The 23,663-nt window shown below is 41.6% G+C and overlaps 1 protein-coding gene across 1 annotated transcript; it reads left to right on the forward strand.

Moving 5' to 3' along the window:
- Window positions 1-20,479: 20,479 nt before the first annotated feature.
- On the forward strand, window positions 20,480-22,300 carry LOC120047423 (leucine-rich repeat and immunoglobulin-like domain-containing nogo receptor-interacting protein 2). Its single transcript, XM_038992943.1, has one exon. It carries the CDS (start codon window positions 20,480-20,482, stop codon window positions 22,298-22,300), a length of 1,821 nt encoding a protein of 606 aa, XP_038848871.1.
- The last annotated feature ends 1,363 nt before the right edge of the window (window positions 22,301-23,663 follow it).

Raw genomic sequence — 23,663 nt, forward strand, 5'->3', positions numbered from 1 at the left:
AAATTTCTGCTTGAAAAAGCTGGCCTTTGCTTTCCTGACTGACTGCGTGTATTGGTTCCTGACTTCCCTGAACAGTTGCATATCGCGGGGGGTCTTCGATGCTATTGCAGTTCGCCACAGGATGTTTTTGTGCTGGTCGAGGGCAGTCAGGTCTGGAGTGAACCAAGGGCTATATCTGTTCTTAGTTCTGCATTTTTTGAACGGACCATGCTTGTCTAATATGGTGAGGAAGTAACTTTTAAAGAATGACCTTTCTTTATGAAAGGAGTTGTGGAGAATCACGCTGCAGTTCATGTTTGATCAAATGGATTACACTTGGATGGTTTCCACTTTAAACTATTTGCTGTGGAGTAGGACTTTATAATGTACTATATAGTATTGTTCATTTACAAAACTGTTCCCAGCACTTATCCCCCTGCCTCCATATATATATATTAGGTCATTTCCATGTAAAAGGATCCGTGAGCATCAACATGTGAATTTCACAGGAGCATGTGAAATTGGGTGTCAATGAAAGTTAAGAGTGTATATGTTGGAGAAATGAAGGTATATATACCATTTTCAACCATTTTCCATCCAGTCAAACAGATGGAAAAGGGGTCTTAGTCAACATCTACCAGGAAAAGTCATAAAATGTATTAGAAATACATAAAATGCATTCATGTTGAAGTAAAGACCGCTGCGGACTAATATCAACACCTGCGGACTAATATCAACACTTATATTTAGTTTTGGAGAAATGTTTCTGCCTTCTGTAAGTTTAAGAAACAAGAAATGTATATCTTTAAGATATTTTATAATTTCTCACCCTCATGAGGAGGGAGAATAATGAAAGGTCGCAGAAGTAACAAGTAAAGGTAGACCTATCAATTCGTTAGTGTTTTTTATGATATCAATTTTGTTTATGAATTAAGAGATTAAAACTAAATATTCCGTTACCGCGGAATTTTAAAAAATCATTCACAAACCACAGTTGGGTTCACAAGTTTAGACAGTACAGTACAACACAGTAGAGTACAGTACAGTAAAGTTCAGTACAGTACACAGTAGAGCACACTAGAGTTGAGTACACTATATTGTACTGAACTATACTGTACTCTACTGTACTCTATTTTACTGTACTCTACTGTACTGAACTATACTCTGCTTGACTGTACTTTTCTGTACTGTTCTGAACTCTGCTGTACTGAACTCTACTCTGCTCTACTGTGATGTACTCTACTGTACTTTACTGAGCTCTACTTTGCTGTGCTTTGATGTCCAAACTTGTGAAATATAGACGTCTATGATTGGTTCAGGTTTGGTCCAGTCCGGACCAACAAAATGTAGTCTTGTTTGGGGGCAGAGCTCAAAATTCAATGTGTCATGTCATAGCTGACACCACATTCCTTCTGCAGATATCGTTGAAGCTTAATTCTGAGCAAATATTTAGGAGTTTTGGGAAAATGTGGACACAAAAAAAACAATTTTGTCTTACCAAACTTTGCATCTGCACACTTCTTCCAGTTTTTAAAAATGTTTTCAGTGTAAATTGTTAAAAGTAGTCCTTGTGCATACAGTTGAATGGTTTGTTAAACTTTGGAATCAATGGTTTTTGTTTGGCATACATTTTAACTGAAAAATATGAGTCTCAGCACAATTCCGTTATCGTGGAATTGTCCATTAACAACCTGTGTCCACTTCCAATGACATAAGATAACTAAGAATGCTTCCTTCCCAGACATTCAGTTAGTCTGTTTATCCTATTTAACACTGCTTTATGTGGTACATTAAGCATTCTTACTTGATTAATTGCATTAGCCTGTGCGTATATGTGGTAAAAGGCTTGCATCTATATCATTTGGTGGGGCGTAGAAATACAGATGGGAGCCATCAGTTTTCATCGTCTTAAAACGTTTGCGCCGGACGAAATGATTAACGTACCATAGGGTTATTATAAACCCTAGTCTTACCTTTATCTGACGTGGTACATTATTTATGTCTGGCTAACACATAGATGCTAGCAGAGGTGCCATTTAGAATAGATAGAACATGTTATAGTTGATTACTCATCTACACCAGTGTTTCCCATCCCAGTCCTTTGAGACCGTGAGATTTTACATATATTTGTTCTAGGCCTGCACTAGTATGGCTAGCAACTAATCCAGGGCTTGAAGACTGGTTGAGTGGAATTAGATGTTCTGGGATAGAACAAATATGTACATTGTGTAAGGGTCCCCAGGGAAAAGTTTGGGATACGTTGATCTTCACATTACTGTCAGTGTTGATAGCTGTCTTGTGCTAATCATAACATATTCATCCACATTGTGGACTTTATAGTAGACCAAGCTTACACTCCCCATATATACAGTAGCTAGTTGCAATAAGCCTGAGCTTAGAGTCCAGGTTTTCCGGCTCTTGTATTTTCTTCAAAGGCAACTCAACATGACAGCGTTCTACAGCTATTACAGAGACAAATGTATATTATATCCTCAGGATGCACCTTTTAGACTACTGCCCTGTTAACGATAGATGAAGTACCTTTCCTGAACTTCCTACTCATGGTAGAGAGCACGTTCTTCCTCTGAGTGATTTTGACCTTAAAGTGGTGCAATACAGCACAATAGTCACCTCAATAGCAATATGGAAATACATTCATGTTGATATGGTAAGGGTACTGTAGTGGTTTATAGTGAGAAATATATGCTTTGAAATTCTGCTATTGAATAGGCCATATATACCTTAGTCAACCCCAACTGAAATGAGTGACTAAAATCTTTAGGACTTCCCAAATGCTTCTTGTTTACCGGATGCCCATCTATGGTGGACCTAAGGGTTAAAGTACCCATTGCTTGTCTTTTATTTTGAAAGTCATCACTTACCCAGGGCTCGCCAATAATGTCATCCATTCGCTGCCATTATAATTGAATCCTGGCCCATTTAATTACAAAATATTCAACCACACTTACAAGCTCCTGTTCCTCTCCACAGCTCAGTCATATTAATGAATAACTATTAAACATGGGATTAAGACTGTAAGTCATGGTGTTAAATACTTTCTGCAGGGTTTGGTTGGTCGTGGGTAAAGTGAGGCCCAACCATTTGACGGTGCTCTTCGGCTGCTCTCGAACTCAAGGGTTATCTGACATAATTATAAAGAGCAGCTGATTCAATCTTCCAAAGTGTATAGCTCATTAACACAGATTCAATTCTGTTTGACTTTGCTATGCGAATAAAGCACAAGGCCAATTGTAGAAGAGCGTGTTATTAGCCCACCTAAGGCCCTAGATTCTCATAGTTATGGATGTGGTCCCAAATCTCTCTCTCTATATCTCACATCACTTATGTTCGTAATTATGTTGCAGCTGTGCGTTAATCTTGAGCCGCTTTCCCTTTCATTTGCTTCTGATTGTTGACAATATTTGGAGAACATTTGACTAATGGTTTTTAACAATAAGGTCATAATTAGCCAATTTAAGTCCATACAATGTGATTCCAATAATTTGTTTATCCTTATTCCCTCCAAAATATGCATTATCTTGCTGAACCCTATGGTGTTTTATCACGCTGATAAATTGATATTCTAACATTGGCCAGGTGAGGATGATGTGCAGGGAAGGATGTCAGACACAACAACATACTGGTACTGACGATACATTGCACTTATCAAAGATACAAAACAATCAGTAGTGTTGTTATTGTACTAGTGTGGCTAAGCTACAGTAGTGTTGTTCTTGTACTAGTGTGACAAAGCTACAGTAGTGTTGTTCTTGTACTAGTGTGACAAAGCTACAGTAGTGTTGTTATTGTACTAGTGTGGCAAAGCTACAGTAGTGTTGTTCTTGTACTAGTGTGGCAAAGCTACAGTAGTGTTGTTCTTGTACTAGTGTGGCTAAGCTACAGTAGTGTTGTTCTTGTACTAGTGTGGCAAAGCTACAGTAGTGTTGTTATTGTACTAGTGTAGCAAAGCTACAGTAGTGTTGTTCTTGTACTAGTGTGGCAAAGCTACAGTAGTGTTGTTATTGTACTAGTGTGGCAAAGCTACAATAGTGTTGTTATTGTACTAGTGTGGCTAAGCTACAGTAGTGTTGTTCTTGTACTAGTGTTGCTAAGCTACAGTAGTGAGCTTCACTGGTATTGTAACAGCACCATGGGAGAATGTACTTCATGGTATTTGATGTTTTCAACCTAGATCACATACTTTACACAGACACCAGTGCATGCTCTGAGAGAGTTTTAGTTACGCAACCCTCAAGCTTATTAAAGAATAGGCCAGTGTCATGTTGCGCCTTGGCAGGCCATATGTCTGTAACCCATGCCATCTGGTATCCTTTACAAAAATTATTTTAATAATGGATAAACCAAGAAGAGAATGTTCCAGGATTGCCTTCTCATTACCACCGTCACCTACCTCTTTGATTACTTGCAGACGCTCCCTTTAAAAAAGGTGGGTTAATTGCACACTCTGGCAACACAGTAACCTGCAAGTTAATTACATCTTTCCTTCAGGGAAGCGTTATTAGAAGATATAAGGCTTCATTAAAATTATGATTTAATAACTTTTCCATACAATTACCATTATGATGATTGACTGTCATTTCATTCTTGATATCTGGGAAATTCAAATGTCAAAAGCTGCGCTGACATGTATGTAATATGCGCATGTTAACCCCTTAGTACTGTATTTGAGAGCGATCTTGTAGTTAATGATGGGGGTGTGCTGCATGTTGTCTCTGTAGCGTGGAGTGTACTAGAATTAATGAGATGCGGCTCGTGTGTGTGGAGTTGGTGGAGCTTCCGTTCATGTCATGGCCAGGCCAGCATAGTTCAGAAGGAGAGTGTCAGGGACCATGGGCCTCCATCTTCCATTCTTTATCCAATTGTGTCCTTCTACAGTAGAATTACCATGACATCACTTTTTCGTTTCCAATTGGCATTAATGCAGCATTTACTTGGAAGTTTGAGTATGAGTAGCATATATCAAGTCATAGAATTTGTTTATTTTTGTCTACCGTGATGTCAGTCATATTCTTTTTGGTACATCGTATGAATCCAAAGCAACTATAACTAGTGGTTATAGTTGCAGCATTTTATTCTGAGCTGCAGGCTTGAGGGCAACCTACACTTAAGTGATAAGGCCCGAGAAGCCAGTGTTTGGAGGATATATTGGCACGGGTGTTGTTGATTGGAAAACCGTACCAATATATCCTCCAAACACCAGCTTCGAGGTCATTATCACTTTTATACAACGCTTTACCTACATATAATGATTGACATATTTTCATAAACGCTATTTGATTAATTTATTCATACTATTTCATCCTTCCACAAGACATAGTCCCAAAACAAATCTCGGGTTGCTAGAGACGCGACCCAGTCGTTCGTTCTAAATGTTCCATTGCCATATTGGCTGGCAACGTTCTTATCCCTTGCTTGGTAGCTAGCCAACTACGGCTAACTTACAGTCACATCAAAAAGTGCAGCCAGAATGACAGAAAGTAGCTTCATTTGCATTTGTTTAAGCTGTTTTCTAGTGACATTTCTTTTGATACATGCATAACAATAAGCTGAGGAGGCTCGATTTCGCCTGGCATAGAACATGTGGTCACTCGTCAGGATACTGTTGTTCAGAGGAGCTAGCCAACAACATAGCTACAGTAACACAATCACTTCAAAAAAGACTGCAATTTTGCTGCGTTTTATTTGAACCTTTTTCAATTTACATTTTTTGTATATGTCTATAAAAATGATGCCAGCTGAATCATGATTTCGACTGGCTGAAAAACGTTTCCTCCCAGTCAGTCTTGTCCCAACTTCCAACATGTTCATTACTATGGGACAGCAGGAGATCAAATTTGAATATTGAAACAATGTTGCAAATGTCTGAGAGACAGGCAGCAAGGTTTATACAAATCTCTGGTGTTGAAAACGAAATGTTAGTCTAAAAGAAATGTGAGATAATGTCTAGATGTATTTTACAGTGGAGATCAACTTCATAAGTTGTTTAGCTGGGCTGATGAGACAATGGATTGTGTAGTCAGATGGAACAGAGTAAATAGGCATTTTAACATCATAGATTTAGCCGATGGCAACTTGTGGAATAGACACCGCCTGGAATGCGGTTCTAACCAATCAGCATTAAGGATTCGACCCACCGGTTGTATAAATATAAATGTACAAGACAACCAAACATGAAAATCCAGCTCCCATGATAGAACACCCTATGGATTTGTTGATGATTACATTTAATTTAGTTCCATTGTAAGTTAATTCCTCTCCTTTTTTCCCAGATCACATTTTGACACTTTGATTATGGTCTTTAAGAGCTTTGATAATTGCAGTCTAAACAAAGAAACCATCTTGGAACATCCGGCTGGAGCGCAGGGACACTTCTGAGTGTGAACAGCCATGGCATTACGTGGGGTGATGGTAGCACAAAGGCCACATCAAACACACTCTGAAGACCTTCCAGTGGAGATATGGGCCAGGCCAACTTCACAAATGATTTTTATTGGTCCATTGCACAGGGGCAAAGTTTTTAAAATCTAAATCCTCAAACTACTTCGGCAAAAACCAAACACCAGGAAATAGGAAGTGTGTCACGGATACTAGGAGTGGTGGGTAGGAGTCAGGCGCAGAGAGCAGAGGGTTCAGTGATTTGTAGATTTATTTCTCCGGCACAAAACGGTCACGCCAAATACAGGGCGCATAAACACTGACCAGCCCAAACACAGGGCGAACGATCCAGAGAACAATGAAAAACACATCCACAACCGACAGAGAACACAAATAATCCCTCACAAACCTAAGCGGGACTAACAGGCTTAAATAGACCAAAAATCAAGAAACAAAAAGGAACAGGTGCAACTAATAAGACTAAACTAACAGAAAAGGAAAAAGGGATCGGTGGCGGCTAGTAGACCAGCGACGACGACTGCCGAGTACCGCCCGAACAGGCAGGGGAGCCACCTTCGGTGGGAGTCGTGACAAAGTGCCTGCCTTTTGAGGGTTTTGGGGTTTCGTTCAAGCCTCCTCCTTCGGCTTACTGCATTTAGCGCTGCTTTAGTTGTGTGACCTGGAATGCTATTTACTTTAGATGAATACCTCTTAGAAATAATACATGACAGTGAGTTCCATTGCATTTCACTGGGGTGGGTTTATCACCATGAGGGTTAGATGGGCCAAACATTTCATACTCTGTCGGCTGTGCTCTCTGTCGCTATCATCTTTCACTGGGATAATCATTTTTTGTGATTGAGTCGGCATACGAACTCTGTTGAGCTTGGATTTTTCAGTCTAAACAGATGCGTAATGATGAGTTACACAGAATCCACAGAGCATAAACAATCAATTATTGTAGTAAATTATGTTGAATACTTATTTTTTAGGGAAAGTGAGCTAGTTGACATTTATTATTGCTGTGAATGTTACAATTGTCAAGTCTCTGTGATATGCGAGTATTCCCAATTTTAAAGATGTTTTGAAAAGCATCAACTTTTAATGTGAGTATGCATAAATGTTTCTTAATCTATTGTGTGCCACGTTATATTTTACTGACGCCTTATAAAAGAGAAATATTAGTGGAATGGTTGTTTAAACATCAATGGATTCTTAATTAAATTAATCTCCCATTGAATCTCAATTATTAAACATGGTCATTTCCTTCAGGATGCAACTGAATATTGAACAGCTTCTACAGTATTGCCTATGTGGATGTTTTTGTGAGAAGGAGTACTGTTCACAATCGACTGAGAAAGGGAGGAGGGAGAGAGAGAGAAGGAGAGAGAGGGAGAGGGAGAGGGAGAGGGAGAAAGCTGTGGTGACCCATGGAAGATACCTGGGGAGTGATTGCAATCTCCTGCAAGCTCATTTGGCATTCATACACTCAGACAGTGAGTAGGGCGGCCGGCCTGTATTATCAAATGAGCGCTGCAGCAATATGAGCCTACATTTTGATGTAGCACTCAGTCTCAGGGACAACGCTCAGCTAGCCACCCTTAGGTCATCGCAGAGATGCGAGAGCCAAGAGCACTTGGGGAGAATGGGGAAGCACTATGGTGAAGTCGTGCTGGGCAGGATGGCAATGTGTGTTGGCTGTGACTATGTGAGACAAAAGCCATACACTTTGGCACTGGCCCTGTCAATGGCCCCGGGTTATTTTGCAAAGCTAAGAGCAGCATCCATGGGCCGAAAGGCCCCATGTGTTTTGAGTGATTATATGGAAATGAAGTTAATCAAGAAATTCGAACTATAATGCGAGAAGACTATGTTGTAATACTTTATTTACACCTGCTTGTGGTGAAATATTACATGTGGAATTCAACACTTTAACAAACAATATCTATCCGTTTCCAAGTGCCAATCCATTTTGCATGCTTGTCAAGGTCTTCTCCCAGCAACCCCCAGTGTAACAAGGTCTTCTCCCAGCAACCCCCACTGTTTCAACTGTCAGCAACCTCTCATGGACGTTGAAAGAAGAGGACCAAGGCGCAGCGTGATGAGCGTACATTTTCTTTTTATTAGAAAAGACGCCGAACAAAACAATAAACACTACAAAACAAACCGTGAAGCTAAAGGCTATGTGCCATAAACAAAGTTAACTTCCCACAAAGACAGGTGGTAAAAATGGCTACCTAAGTATGGTTCTCAATCAGAGACAACGATAGACAGCTGTCCCTGATTGAGAACCCTACCCGGCCAAAACATAGAAATACAAATAATAGAATATAGAATACCCACCCCAACTCACACCCTGACCAAACCAAAATAGAGACATAAAAAGGATCTCTAAGGTCAGGGCGTGACAGTACCCCCACCCAAAGGTGCGGACTCCGGCCGCAAAACCTAACGTCGCTGGAGGCTCCGGACTGGAGAACGTCGCTGAAGGCTCCGGACTGGAGAACGTCGCTGGAGGCTCCGGACTGGAGGCCGTCGCTGGAGACTCCGGACTGGAGGCCGTCGCTGGAGGCTCCGGACTGGAGAACGTCGCTGGAGGCTCCGGACTGGAGGCCTTCGTTGGAGGCCTGGGTGGGCATCTATCCGCGGTGGCGTCTCAGGTGCGGGACGCAGACCCCGCTCCACCACTCCTCACTGGAGGCTTCGTGCCATGGATCATCACTGGAGGCTTCTTGCCATGGATCATCACTGGAGGCTTCGTGCCATGGATCATCACTGGAGGCTTCGTGCCATGCATCATCACTGGAGGCTTCGTGCCATGGATCATCACTGGAGTGAGGAGACGTATGGGCAGTCTGGTGCGTGGAGCTGCCACAGGGCTCACCAGGCTGGGCAGACATACAGGAGGATTAGTTCTGGGCACAGGCACAGGACTCACCAGGCTGGAGAGACATACAGGAGGCCCTGTCCTTGGTAGAGGCACCGGATACACTGGGCCGTGGAGGCGCACTGGAGGTCTCGAGCTTGGAGCCTGCACAACCCGTCCTGGCTGGGTGGTTATCTTCACCCTGCAAAAGAGGGGTGCTGGCACAGGATGCACTGGGCTGTGCAGACGTACCGGAGACACAGTGCGCAGAGCCGGCGCAGGATATACTGGGCCGAGGAGGCGCACTGGAGGTCTGGAGAGCAGGGCTGGCACAACCCGTCCTGGCTGGATGCTCACCCTAGCCCGGCAGATGCGGGGAGCTGGAATGTAGCGCACCGGGCTAAGAACGCGTACTGGAGACACTGTGTGCTCCACCGCATAACACGGTGCCTGACCAGTACGACGCTCGCCACGGTAAGCACGGGGAGTTGGCTCAGGTCTCCAACCTGACTCAGCCAAACTTCCTGTGTTCCCCCCCCCAAAACATTTTTGGGGGCTGCATCTCGGGCTTGCTTGCTAGCCGTGTTCCCTCATAACGCTGCCGCTCTGCTTTCGCTGCCTCCAGTTCCTCCCGTGGACAGCGTTACTCCCCAGCCTGCCTCCAGGGTCCCTTACCGTCCAGGATTTCCTCCCAAGGCCATGAATCCTGAACATGCTGCTCCTCCTTACCACGCTGCTTGGTCCGTTGGTGGTGGCAAGTTCTGTCACAGCAGTTGAAAGAAGAGGACCAAGGCGCAGCGTGGTGAGCGTACATTTTCTATTTATTAGAAAAGAAGCCGAACAAAACAATAAACACTACAAAACAAACCATGAAGCTAAAGGCTATGTGCCATAAACAAAGTCAACTTCCCACAAAGACAGGTGGGAAAAAGGGCTACCTAAGTATGGATCTCAATCAGAGACAACGATAGACAGCTGTCCCTGATTGAGAAACCTACCCGGCCAAAACATATAAATATAAATAATAGAACATAGAATACCCACCCCAACTCACATCCTGACCAAACCAAAATAGAGACATTAAAAGGATCTCTACGGTCAGGGCGTGATACAACCCCCACTGTTTCAACTGTCACAACTGTCTTCAACATGTTCTGTATGCATAATCAGAGTAGTGGTATCAAACCCTCCTAGGATCAACATGTACTGTATGCAGAATCAGAGTAGTGGTATCAGACCCACCTAGGCTCAACATGTACTGTATGCAGAATCAGAGTAGTGGTATCAGACCCACCTAGGTTCAACATGTACTGTATGCAGAACCAGAGTAGTGGTATCAGACCCACCTAGGATCCAACCTGGCCCTAATTTGTGTCTGAATGTCTTGTCTGTGTAGCATTTTGCTGTCATCAGAGCAGCCCTTCTAGCTTGTTCTGCCCATGATGATAGTGCACTCTGTACATAATAGCTTTTCTATGCACCGGACTCAGGTGAGGGAGCACAATCATGAGCCTGCTCTTGTCCTGATTAGAAGCACTCTCCATAATTCACTGTGCTATTTCACTGGTGGACAGAGATGTGTGGCGAGGGTCTGTGTGTGTGTGTGTGTGTGTGTGTGTGTGTGTGTGTGTGTGTGTGTGTGTGTGTGTGTGTGTGTGTGTGTGTGTGTGTGTGTGTGTGTGTGTGTGTGTGTGTGTGTGTGGTGCGGGCGGGCGGGCGGGTGGGTGGGTGGGAGGGGGGGATATTGGTCACACATGTATGACATACTTACTACATACAGTCCCAGTCAAAAGTTTGGACACACCTACTCATTCATTTTTATTATTGACTACATTGTTGATTAATAGTGAAGACATCAAAACTATGAAATAACACATATGGAATCATGTAGTAACCAAAAAAAGTGTTAACCTCTAATTCCTCCCAAACCCGGATCCGGGAGCACCCCCATCAGTAAAAAAGCTGACTAGCATAGCCTAGCATAGCGTCACAAGTAAATACTAGCATCTAAATATCATTAAATCACAAGTCCAAGACACCAGATGAAAGATACACATCTTGTGAATCCAGCCATCATTTCTGATTTTTTAAATGTTTTACAGGGAAGACACAATATGTAAATCTATTAGCTAACCACGTTAGCAAAAGACACCACTTTTTTTACTCCACCATTTTTTTACTGCATCAGTAGCTATCACAAATTCGACCAAATAAAGATATAAATAGCCACTAACCAAGAAACAACTTCATCAGATGACAGTCTGATAACATATTTATTGTATAGCATATGTTTTGTTAGAAAAATGTGCATATTTCAGGTATAAATCATAGTTTACCATTGCAGCCACCATCACAACTCTCACCAAAGCAACTAGAATAACTACAGAGACCATCGTGTATTACCTAAATACTCGTCATAAAACATTTATGAAAAATACACAGCGTACAGCAAATGAAAGACACAGATCTTGTGAATCCAGCCAATATTTCAGATTTTCTAAGTGTTTTACAGCGAAAACACAATATAGCGTTATATTAGCTTACCACAATAGCAAACACACAACAGCATTGATTCAAGCAAAAAATAGCGATAACGTATAAACCACCAAAATATATTAATTTTTTCACTGACCTGCTCAGAATTCTTCAGATGACAGTCCTATAACATCATATTACACAATGCATATAGAGTTTGTTCGAAAATGTGCATATTTAGCGGCACAAATCGTGGTTATACAATGAGAAAAGTAGCCAAGCTGCCAAGAAAATGTCGGGAGAAATCTTGGGAGAGGCACCTAATCTAATCAGTAACTAATCATAAACTTGACAAAAAAATACAGGTTGGACAGCAAATGAAAGATAAATTAGTTCTTAATGCAATCGCTGTGTTACATTTTTAAAATTAACGTTACTACAACATACAGCGTGCGTTAAAGCGAGGCTGCACTGAAATTAATGGCGGCTTATGCATTTTACATTTTTCAACAGAACAACGAATTAACAGCATAAATAGTTCTTACTTTTTGATGAACTCCCATCAGAATCTTGGGAAAGGTGTCCTTTGTCCAAAAGAATCGTTGCTCGGTTGTAGAATGTCGTCTTCAACGTTGCAATTAGCAGTAAACATTAGCATGTGAGCCAGAGATACCCAACTCCCTAGAACGCAACAAAAATAAATACCCGAAAATCGCAATATACTGACATAAACTGATATAATTCGGTTTAAAATAACAACATTATGATGTCTTTAACGCCTATATCGAATAAAAACACAGCCGGATATTTCTAAGAGCTATAACCGAAGGTTCTAGTACGATATGCCAAGGTTCTCCGTGCGTCAGAGCGAAGAGGGAAAAGACCAGACACTTCCTTGCCAAGCTATTTATAACCTTTCAGATCTGCGTAGAGACTCCATTTCAAGTCTCACTATTCGCTAACATCCAGGGGAAGGCGTATGCAGTGCATCTCAACCAATAGAAGACAGGCAGATTTATAAACAGATCTCAGAGCAGCTTGCAGAATTCTGCATTCTCACATCCACATAGGAAAATTGCTCTAAGTCCAGTTCTGTTTCACTCACAGATATAATTCAAACGGTTTTAGAAACTAGAGAGTGTTTTCTATCCAATAGTAATAATAATATGCATATTGTACGAGCAAGAATTGAGTACGAGGCAGTTTAATTTGGGAACGTAATTATTTCAAAGTGCTAACAGCACCCCCTATTGACATTAAACAAATCAAAATATATTTTATATTTGAGATTATTCAAAGTAGGCACCCTTTGCCTTGATGACAGCTTTGCACACTCTTTGCATTCTCTCAACCAGATTCACCTTTTGCAACAGTTAAGTGTGTCATGAATTCTAAATAAATCATTGACAGTGTAACCAGTAAAGCACACCCACACCATCACACAGCTTTACCTGGAATGCTTTTCCAACAGTCTTGAAGGAGTTCCCACATGTGCTAAGCACTTGTTGGCTGCTTTTCATTCACTCTGCGGTCCAACTCATCCCAAACCACCTCAATTGGTTTGAGGTCGGGTGATTGTGGAGGCCAGGTCATCTTATGCAGCACTCCATCACTCTCCTTCTTGATCAAATAGCCCTTCCAAAGCCTGGATCATTGTCCTGTAGAAAAACAAATGATAGTCCCACTAAGTGCAAACCAGATTGGATGGCATATCGCTGCAGAAAGCTATGGTAGCCATGCTGGTTAAGTGTGTCTTGAATTCTAAATCATCAAATCAAATCAAATTTATTTATATAGCCCTTCTTACATCAGCTCATATCTCAAAGTGCTGTACAGAAACCCAGCCTAAAACCCAAAACAGCAAGCAATGCAGGTGTAGAAGCACGTGGCTAGGAAAAACTCCCTAGAAAGGCCAAAACCTAGGAAGAAACCTAGAGAGGAACCAGGCTATGAGGAGTGGCCAGTCCTCTTCTGGCTGTGCCGGGTGGAGATTATAACAGAACATGGCCAAGATGTTCAAATGTTCATAAATGACCAGCATGGTCAAATAATAATAATCACAGTAGTTGTCGAGGGTGCAGCACCTCAGGAGTAAATGTCAGTTGGCTTTTCATAGCCGATCATTAAGAGTATCTCTACCGCTCCTGCGGTCTCTAGAGAATTGAAAACAGCAGGTCAGGGACAGGTAGCACGTCCGGTGAACAGGTCAGGGTTCCATAGCCGCAGGCAGAACAATTGAAACTGGAGCAGCAGCACGGCCAGGTGGACTGGGGACAGCAAGGAGTCATCATGCCAGGTAGTCCTGAGGCATGGTCCTAGGGCTCAGGTCCTCAGAGAGAGAGAAAGAAAGAGAGAAAGAGAGAATTAGAGAGAGCATACTTAAATTCACACAGGACACCGGATAAGACAGGAGAAGTACTCCAGATATTACAAACGGACCCTAGCCCCCCGACACATAAACTACTGCAGCATAAATACTGGAGGCTGAGACAGAAGGGGTCAGGAGACACTGTGGCCCCATCCGATGATACCCCCGGACAGGGCCAAACAGGCAGAATATAACCCCATCCACTTTGCCAAAGCACAGCCCCCACACCACTAGAGTGATATCTTCAACCACCAACTTACCATCCTGAGACAAGGCCGAGTATAGCCCACAGACAGTGTCACCAGCAAAGCACCATCACACCACCTCCTCCATGCTTCACGTTTGGAACCACACATGCGGAGATAATCCGTTCACCTACTCTGCATCTCACAAAGACACGGCATTTGAAACCAAAAATCTCAAATTTGGACTGATCAGACCAAAGGACAGATTTCCACCGGTCTAATGTCCATTGCTCGTGTTTCTTGGCCCAATCAAGTCTCTTCTTATTATTGGTGTCTTTTACCAAAATAGGGCTGTCTTCTGTATACCAACCCTACCTTGTCACAACACAACTGATTGACTCAAAAACGAAAAGAAATTCGACGAAAGAAAGAAAGAACGAAAGAAATTCCACAAATTAACTTTTAACAAGGCACACCTGTTAATTGAAATGCATTCCAGGTGACTACCTCATGATGCTGGTTGAGAGAATGCCAAGAGTGTGCAAAGCTGTCATCAAGGGTGGCAACTTTGAAGAAACTCAAATAGGAAATATATTTGTATTTGTTTAACACTTTTTTAGTTACTACATGATATGTATTATTTCATAGTGTTGATGTCTTCACTACTATTCTACAATGTAGAAAATAGTAAAAAATAAATAAAAACCCTGGAATGATTAGGCGTGTCCAAACTTTTGACTGGTACTGTATGTGTACAGCATAATATGTTAGTATTAATGTTGTATTATAGATGTGGGCCAAACAGTTATGTTTTCATATGTAGTCATTAAAATAGATATGAAAAATAATAATAATATCATAATAATAATAATAATAATTGTGTAATAGCAATTTAAACATGATTGTTTAGTAGACATCTTTAATTCTTCACTATATGCCGTAATGACGGCATGTTTGTGTTTCCTAAACTTTGTAATGTTGTATTTGTGCTCGCAGGGAGTCGTGCTGATTATTCTCATTACAGTTCAGTTTAGTACACGTCATGACACACCTGATGAAGCGGGAATAGTCTTTTCACAACCTGTTTCACAATCTGTCTATAAAGAGCAGTGGATTCCATGGAAATTATTGTAAATATTTTCTGCCCCTTCAATGAATATTTTACATATTAATATAGTATACCATACATATACAATCATATTGTTTATATTCTTTTATAATCCGGTACAAAATTCTACCAAATGTTTTAAGACGTAGTTTATGAAGTAGACTTTATTTGAATTCCTCCCAGTATTCCTACTTGCTTTTTAAATATGTCTTTACAGTTGTCATATCACATATTGTCTATCAAGTCTATGTTGTTGGGAGCTGATATGAACTGACCACTGCCTACAGACTGTGGCCTCCTAGTGGTCAGAAGGACAAGCACACAACAAAGCAGTATGTATGATGCAGGTGATGTACTGTATTTGTATCCACAGTAAGTTTGGTATACTTAAGAGTGTCAGATAAAATACACATTACAGGTGAAGGAATAAGGCTTCAGCCCATCCTATTACTACCCTACTCTCTTCTCCTGAAGACCTGAGCAGACACATCTTGACTACAGACGCTACTATTTCAGAGTGTAATTGATTTGATTCGTCCACCATTTGTTTGGACACCATTTAAATGAATGTTTAAATTGGATTTTAAAAATGTATTAACCTCCCGGACCTTCATTTATTAGCCTTCGCAGCTTTTGTGATAATCTGTATAATTACCAGCCTAATGTTCTCCCCATTAGGTTGTGCCCTCCAACAATTTCTACTTGTTGATTGTGTTCACTATTAATTGTGTTTGGACTTTGGAAATTCACATGCCTTTCCCATCATGTTTTTTTCTTCCATTAACATTTTGCAGCTTGTGTGTTCTTTGACATATGAGGGGTTGTGTGTAGGAAAATCAATACAATCATGCTCATTGTTTCACTGCATAAGGGTCAGAGAAACCGACAATATGCTCCTGCAGTAACAATAGAGCTGTTTCTATGTGAAGAAAAAACACGGAGATGGAAATAGATGGAACATCTTTGATTAAAAAAGGTTGAATTCGGCTTAGCAAAAACACGTATCACTTGTGGACTTCATGAAAGCATTGTTGTTAGCAATAGATTTGTCATATTCCTTAAATTGTATTGTACTATCAATTCCTCACTTGACAATATGAACGTACAGTGCCTTCATAACGTATTCATACCCCTTGACTTATTCCTCATTTTGTTGTGTTACAGCCTAAAATCAAAATTGATTCAAACTTCTTATGGCTGGGATCCCGTTAACGGGATCGATATGACAACAGCCAGTGAAAGTGCAGGGCGCCAAATTCAAAACAACAGAAATCTCATAATTAAAATTCCTCAGACATACAAGTATTTTACACCATTTTAAAGATACACTTGTTGTTAATCCCACCACAGTGTCCGATTTCAAAAAGGCTTTACGACGAAAGCACAACATATCATTATGTTAGGTCAGCACCTATTCACAGAAAAACACTGCCATTTTTCCAGCCAAAGAGAGGAGTCACAAAAAGAAGAAATAGAGATAAAATTAATCACTAACCTTTGATGATCTTCATCAGATGACACTCATAGGACTTCATGTTACACAATGCATGTATGTTTTGTTCGATAAAGTTCATATTTATATACAAAGATCTCAGTTTACATTGGCGCGTTATGTTCAGTAATGTTTTGCCTCCAAAACATCCGGTGATTTTGCAGAGAGCCACATCAATTTACAGAAATACTCATAATAAACATTGATAAAAGATACAAGTATTATACATGCAACTTTTGATAAACCTCTCCTTAATGCAACCGCTGTCAGATTTCAAAAAAACTTTACGGAAAAAGCACACCATGCTATAATCTGAGTACGGCGCTCAGAACCCAAACAAGCCATAAAGATATCCGCCATGTTGTTGAGTCAACAGATGTGAGAATAGCATTATAAATATTCACGTACCTTTGATGATCTTCATCAGAATGCACTCCCAGGAATCCCAGTTCCACAATAAATGTTTGATTTGTTCTATAAAGTCCATCATTTATGTCCAAATACCTCCTTTTTGTTCGCACGTTCAGTACACAATCCAAACTCATGACGCTCGGGCAAGTCCATGCAAAAGTTCAGACAAAAAGTCATATTACAGTTCGTAGAAACATGTCAAACGAAGTATAGAATCAATCTTTATGATGTTTTTAACATAAATCTTCAATAATGTTCCAACCGGAGAATTCCTTTGTCTGTAGAAATGCGATGGAATGCATGTCTAACTATCACATGAACGCGCATGGTCAGCTCATGGCACTCTGCCAGAGCCCTGACTCAAAGAGCCCTCATTCCCCCCTCCTTCACAGTAGAAGCATCAAACAAGGTTCTAAAGACTTTTGACATCTAGTGGAAGCCTTAGGAAGTGCAATATGACCAATATCCCACTGTGTATTCGATAGGCGATGAGTTGAAAGACTACAAACCTCAGATTTCCCACTTCCTGGTTGGATTTTTTCTCAGGTTTTTGCCTGCCATATGAGTTCTGTTATACTCACAGACATCATTCAAACAGTTTTAGAAACTTCAGAGTGTTTTCTATCCAAATCTACTAATAATATGCATATGTTAGCAACTGGGCCTGAGTAGCAGGCAGTTTACTCTGGGCACCTTATTCATCCAAGCTACTCAATACTGCCCCCAGCCATAAGAAGATAAACAGATGGTTTTTTTCACCCATCTATCTACCCACAACACCACATAGTGAAAACGTGTTTTTGGAAATGTTTGCAAATGTATTAAAAATGAATCAATACATGTTAGAATCACATTTGGCAGCGATTACTGCTGTGAGTCTTTTTCTGCATAAGTCTCTAAGAGCTTTCCACACCTGGATTGTACAATATTTGCACATCATTATTTTTTAAATTCTTCAAGCTCTTTCAAGTTGGTTGTTGATCATTGATTTTCAAGGCGATTTAAGTCAAAATTGTAACTAGGCCACTCAGGAACATTCAGTGCCGTCTTGGTAAGCAACTCCAGGGTATATTTGGCCTGGTGTTTTTGATTATTGTCCTGCTGAAAGGTGAAATTGTCTCCCAGTGTCTGTTAGAAAGCAGACTGAAACAGGTTTTCCCGTAGAATTTCTCCTGTGCTTAGCACTATTCTGTTTCTTTTCCTCCTAAAAACAAACTCACTTGCATATGACAAGCATACTCATAACATAATGCAGCCACCACCATTCTTGAAAATAGGAAGAGTAGTACTGAGTGATGTATTGGAGTTGTATTCAGGACATGAAGTTCATTCCTTTGCCACATGTTTTGCAGTTTTACTTTAGTGCCTTTTTGCAAACATGATGCATGTTTTGGAATATTTTTATTCTGTGCAGGCTTCCTTCTTTTCACTCTGTCAATTGGGTTAGTATTGTGGAGTAACTGCCATGTTGTTGATCCATGCTCAGTTTTCTGAGGATCACAACCATTACCTCTGTATGTTACGTTCTGACCATAGTTCCTTTTTTATGTCTTTATTTTGGTTTGGTCAGGGCGTGAGTTGGGGTGGGCATTCTATGTTGTTTTTCTATGTTTTCCATTTCTGTGTTTGGCCTGGTATGGTTCTCAATCAGAGGCAGCTGTCGATCGTTGTCTCTGATTGAGAATCATACTTAGGTAGCCTGTTTTCCCCATTTTGGTTGTGGGTGATTGTTTCCTGTTTTTGTGTTTGTTTCACCATTCAGGACTGTTTCGGTTTTTGTTGTCATTCACTTTGTTATTTTTGTATTTTGTCGTGTTCAGTTATATTAATATATCATGGACACTTACCACGCTGCGTATTGGTTCGAGCCGTCATACTCCTCGTCTGAAGAGGAGGAAAGCCGTTAAACTGTAACTGTTTTAAAGTCACCATTGGCCTCATGGTGAAATCCCTGAGTGGTTTCCTTCCTCACCGGCAACTGAGTTAGGAAGGACACCTGTATGGGTGTTCTTCACCATGCTCAAGGGGACATTCAACTTTATCTACCAATAGGTGCCTTTCTTTGCGAGGCATTGGAAAACCTCCCTGGTCTTTGTGGTTGAATCTGTGTTTGAAATTCACTACTCAACTAAGGGAACATACAATTATCTGTATGTGGGGAGTACAGAGATGAGGTAGTCATTAAGAAATCATGTTAAACACTATTATTTCACACAGAATTAGTCCATGTATATTATTATGTTACTTGTTAAGCACATTTTTACTCCTGAACTTATTTAGTCTTGCCATGACAAAGGGGTTATAGACATTTCAGCTTTTCATTTGAAATGTATTTGTAAACATTTCTAAAAACATAATTCGCATTATGGGGTATTGTGTGTAGGCCAGTTTTACAAAATCTATATTTAATCAATTTTAAATTCAGGCTGTAACACAACACAATTTGGAAAAATTCAAGGGGTGTTTCAGAAGGCACTGTACATAGGTGAAGCCCCATTGCTTAGCTGCTGCTTATGGACTTGTTTGTCTTAGATATTTTGCACTTAATATATAGAAATCATTCTATATCCACTGAAGTCCTTGGTTAGAATAATTATCAGATAGCCTCCACAGACTTATCATAGAGGCAGTTTCCTTTCTTCTCCACTCTTCTCCCTTCATCAGTTTGCTTTGGCTAAAACACAACAAAAGACGGCAGACTGTTTGAACTGATTGTGGTGTGAGAAGACAACCTATGTAACAAATTACTTTTGGCAATTTGTTCTTAAATTCTGAGAATAAACCAATGGAAGATAAGAGCAAAATGGCAAAGTTGTGCCTGTATGTTGACTAAGTGAGCCAGTGGATATAGGGGTGTGATCGCTGGCCAAAACTGCAATAGAAAGAAAGGATGATTCAGGATGTTGAAAATGAGGCATTTGCATCAGATAATCTAATATGACCTTAATTTTTATTGAGATAAAATGCCAGTCAATTTCACCACAATAGTAAAATGACGTCATCCATTTAGATTCCATTTATAATCCCAAAATAATTTCCTTCAAAAGATTGCTTACGCATGTGTATTGACACCCATTAAGGTTTTTACACATTCCTTATTTTTACCAATTTATGCTCTCTAATTGTGTGCTCTTTCTGTCTGTTTTCCCTCTCTTTCTTGTAGAGCCGTGACAGAATGGTCGACTGTATGAGCAAAGTCATGCTGCACACAGCCCTCTCATGCTGGCAACCGTTCCTGGGACTGGCTCTAGTGGCCGTCTTTGTGGGTTCTGCCCTGGGATGTCCCGCCCGCTGTGACTGCTCAGCCCAGAGCAAGTCGGTCATGTGCCACCGCAAACGCCTACCGAGCATCCCAGACGGCATCCCCATCGAGACCAGGATCCTGGACCTGAGCAAGAACAAGCTGCAGGCCGTCAACCCAGATGACTTTGCCCCCTACCCTGGACTAGAGGATCTGGACCTCAGTGGGAACATTATCAGCTATGTGGAGCCGGGGGCCTTCAACCCTCTGTACAGTATGCACTCGCTCAGTCTCAAAAGCAACCGCATCAAGCTTATTCCCCTGGGGGTCTTCACAGGCTTGTCCAACCTCACACGGCTGGATGTCAGCGACAACAAGATTGTCATCCTGCTGGACTACATGTTCCAGGACTTGCACAACCTGAAGTTCCTGGAGGTGGGTGACAATGACCTGGTGTACATCTCCCACCGGGCCTTCAGTGGACTGCTGAGCCTACAGACACTAACCCTGGAGAGATGCAACCTAACAGTGGTGCCCACTGAGGCCCTGTCCCATCTGCACAACTTGGTCAGACTTCACCTCCGATACCTCAGCATCAGCACATTGCAAGCCTACTCCTTCAAGAAGCTTTTCCGGCTGCGCCACCTGGAGATTGACAGCTGGACCTCGCTGGACAGTGTGCCTGCCAACACGCTACACAGCCTCAACCTGACCACGCTTTTCATCACCAACACTAACCTGTCCACCTTCCCATACCAGGCCCTAAAGCACCTGCACTACCTAACACACCTCAACCTGTCCTTCAACCGCATCAGACACATCGAGGGGGGAATGCTGTTTGAGTTGGTGCGCCTGAGGGAACTTCATCTAGTTGGGGCCCAGTTGTCGACCATTGAACCGTACGCATTTCAGGGCCTCCGGTGGCTCAAAGTCCTCAATGTTTCCCACAACCATTTGGACACCCTGGAGAAGGGTGTCTTCCAAGCCCCTGAGGCTCTGGAGGTCCTCTTGATCGACGACAACCCCCTGGTGTGCGACTGTCGCCTCATGTGGATCCTGCAGAAAAGGCACTCCATCTTCTTTGGTGACTCGCAGCCAGAGTGCAACACCCCTGAGGGTATCCGCGGAAGGCCTTTCAGGGAATTCAAGGAGACCCTGCTATCCTATTACGTGACATGCACCAAGCCAAAAATCCGTGAGAACAAGACACAGACGATAGCAGTGGACGAGGGCCAGTCAGCGAAACTACACTGCAGTGCTGAAGGGATCCCCAGGCCGGTGGTGTCGTGGCTGTCCCCACGCCGGCGCCTCCTCACCAACAAGAGCTACGGTAGAGTCAAGGTCCACAACAATGGGACGCTGGAGATCAAGGTGGCCGAGGTGCAGGACGGGGGCGTGTACCTTTGCATGGCAACCAACACGGCGGGTAACGACTCATTGATGGCCTCCCTAGCAGTGAAAAGCCTGGGGTCGCTCTACGCAAACAGGACCCAGTACTACACAGATCCTAGCAACGCCACTACCAATGGGACTAGCAACGTGACCTACGGCTTGGACCTAAAGACTATCTTAGTGTCGACAGCAATGGGATGTTTCACATTCCTGGGGGTGGTCTTGTTCTGCTTTCTGCTACTGTTCGTTTGGAGCCGGGGCAAGGGAAAGCATAAAAACAACATAGATATTGAATATGTCCCTCGGTCCAAGTCTAATGGCACTTCTGTAGATGGAGGGGCAGAGGGACAAGCTGGACCTCATCGCTTTAACATGAAAATGATCTAACACGGTTTGTGAATCTGGGAATCCATATGTTGGGAATGCTCTAAGGATTATGTCTTTTTATTGCAAATGGAACAACATTTCCCACTACTTCAGGAGAATGCTACTGGGCAATTCTATGGTAACAGAGTGATACTGAGGCTCATATTTTTCACTTTGAAATGTATGCCAAACAAAAACCAATGATTGCAAAGTTAAACAAACCCTACAACTCTATGCACAAGGACTAGTTTTATTAATTTCCACAGACATTTTTACAAACACACTTGAAGAACATTGCAGATGCAACGTTTGGTAACAGAATGACGGCACCAACAGCACAAACCATCATTCTGTGGCCAAACTTTGCATCTGCACTGTTCTTCAATTAAATGTATTTTTGTAAAAACAAAAACGTGAAAATTGTTTAAAGCAGTTCTTGTGCATAGAGTTCTATGGTTTGTTTAACTTTGCAGTCAATGGTTTTTGTTTGACATACATTTTATAGGTAACATTGAAGTACCTTACTGTGATTGTTTTCAATTAAAGAAACAAAAATTGCAATTTCTCAAGCAAGAATTTTGCCAGGACTGTCTGGGAGTGGTCTAAGTGGAGAGGGGAAAACTGATAATTAGCTTTTATTGGCAGAGAGGTTTGTAACTCTTTCTTAATGGTCTATTAACTAATTTAACGCCAGGTGGTGTCACCAGAATGGCCAAAACTCCATCCCACCAAAACAGGCTGAAATTTCTCTTACACTAAAAAGGCATTACCATACTATTCACAATTTCACAGTATTATTTCAACCTCATAGTGTGGAAATATATATAAAAGGAAAATAACTGGATAATCACTTTTTTGACTGCACTGGGCCCTTTAAAGTGAAGAAATCAGAGTATCAGGATCACCCTTTGGTTTACTAGGAATGGAAAAAGTACTGCAGAGTGCCGTAACAGGACACAATCCCCAACTATGGCATCTTATTGGATACAATGCCAGGACATTGTGACAAATGTTCTTGCTGTTGCTAGTGAGCTTGTCCACAACGGATCCTCCGAAATGATCTGAATCTCTACCCAGGGGACCCGAAAGAAACAGGTGTCATAATCAAGCTTTTCAAATTCTATTTACTTGCCCAAGTCCAGTATTGGGTTTAAAGACACTACAGAACCGTGTACAGTACACATTTGTATCTGAAGGTATTACTCTTATTGGTTTGGTCTTGCACCATGCTTACTCACCGAACACATTGATGAAACAGAGCATTCCCTCCAACCATAATCTTTGCATATATGTACTTAATGCTTCATTATGTACAGGTATGTACATACTCATTTAAACAAACTGTTCATAGCAATACTCGTGGGATGCAATGTCAGCCAAAATC

The sequence above is a fragment of the Salvelinus namaycush genome, chromosome 5 (assembly GCF_016432855.1).
Source record: "Salvelinus namaycush isolate Seneca chromosome 5, SaNama_1.0, whole genome shotgun sequence".
NCBI lineage: Eukaryota > Metazoa > Chordata > Actinopteri > Salmoniformes > Salmonidae > Salvelinus > Salvelinus namaycush.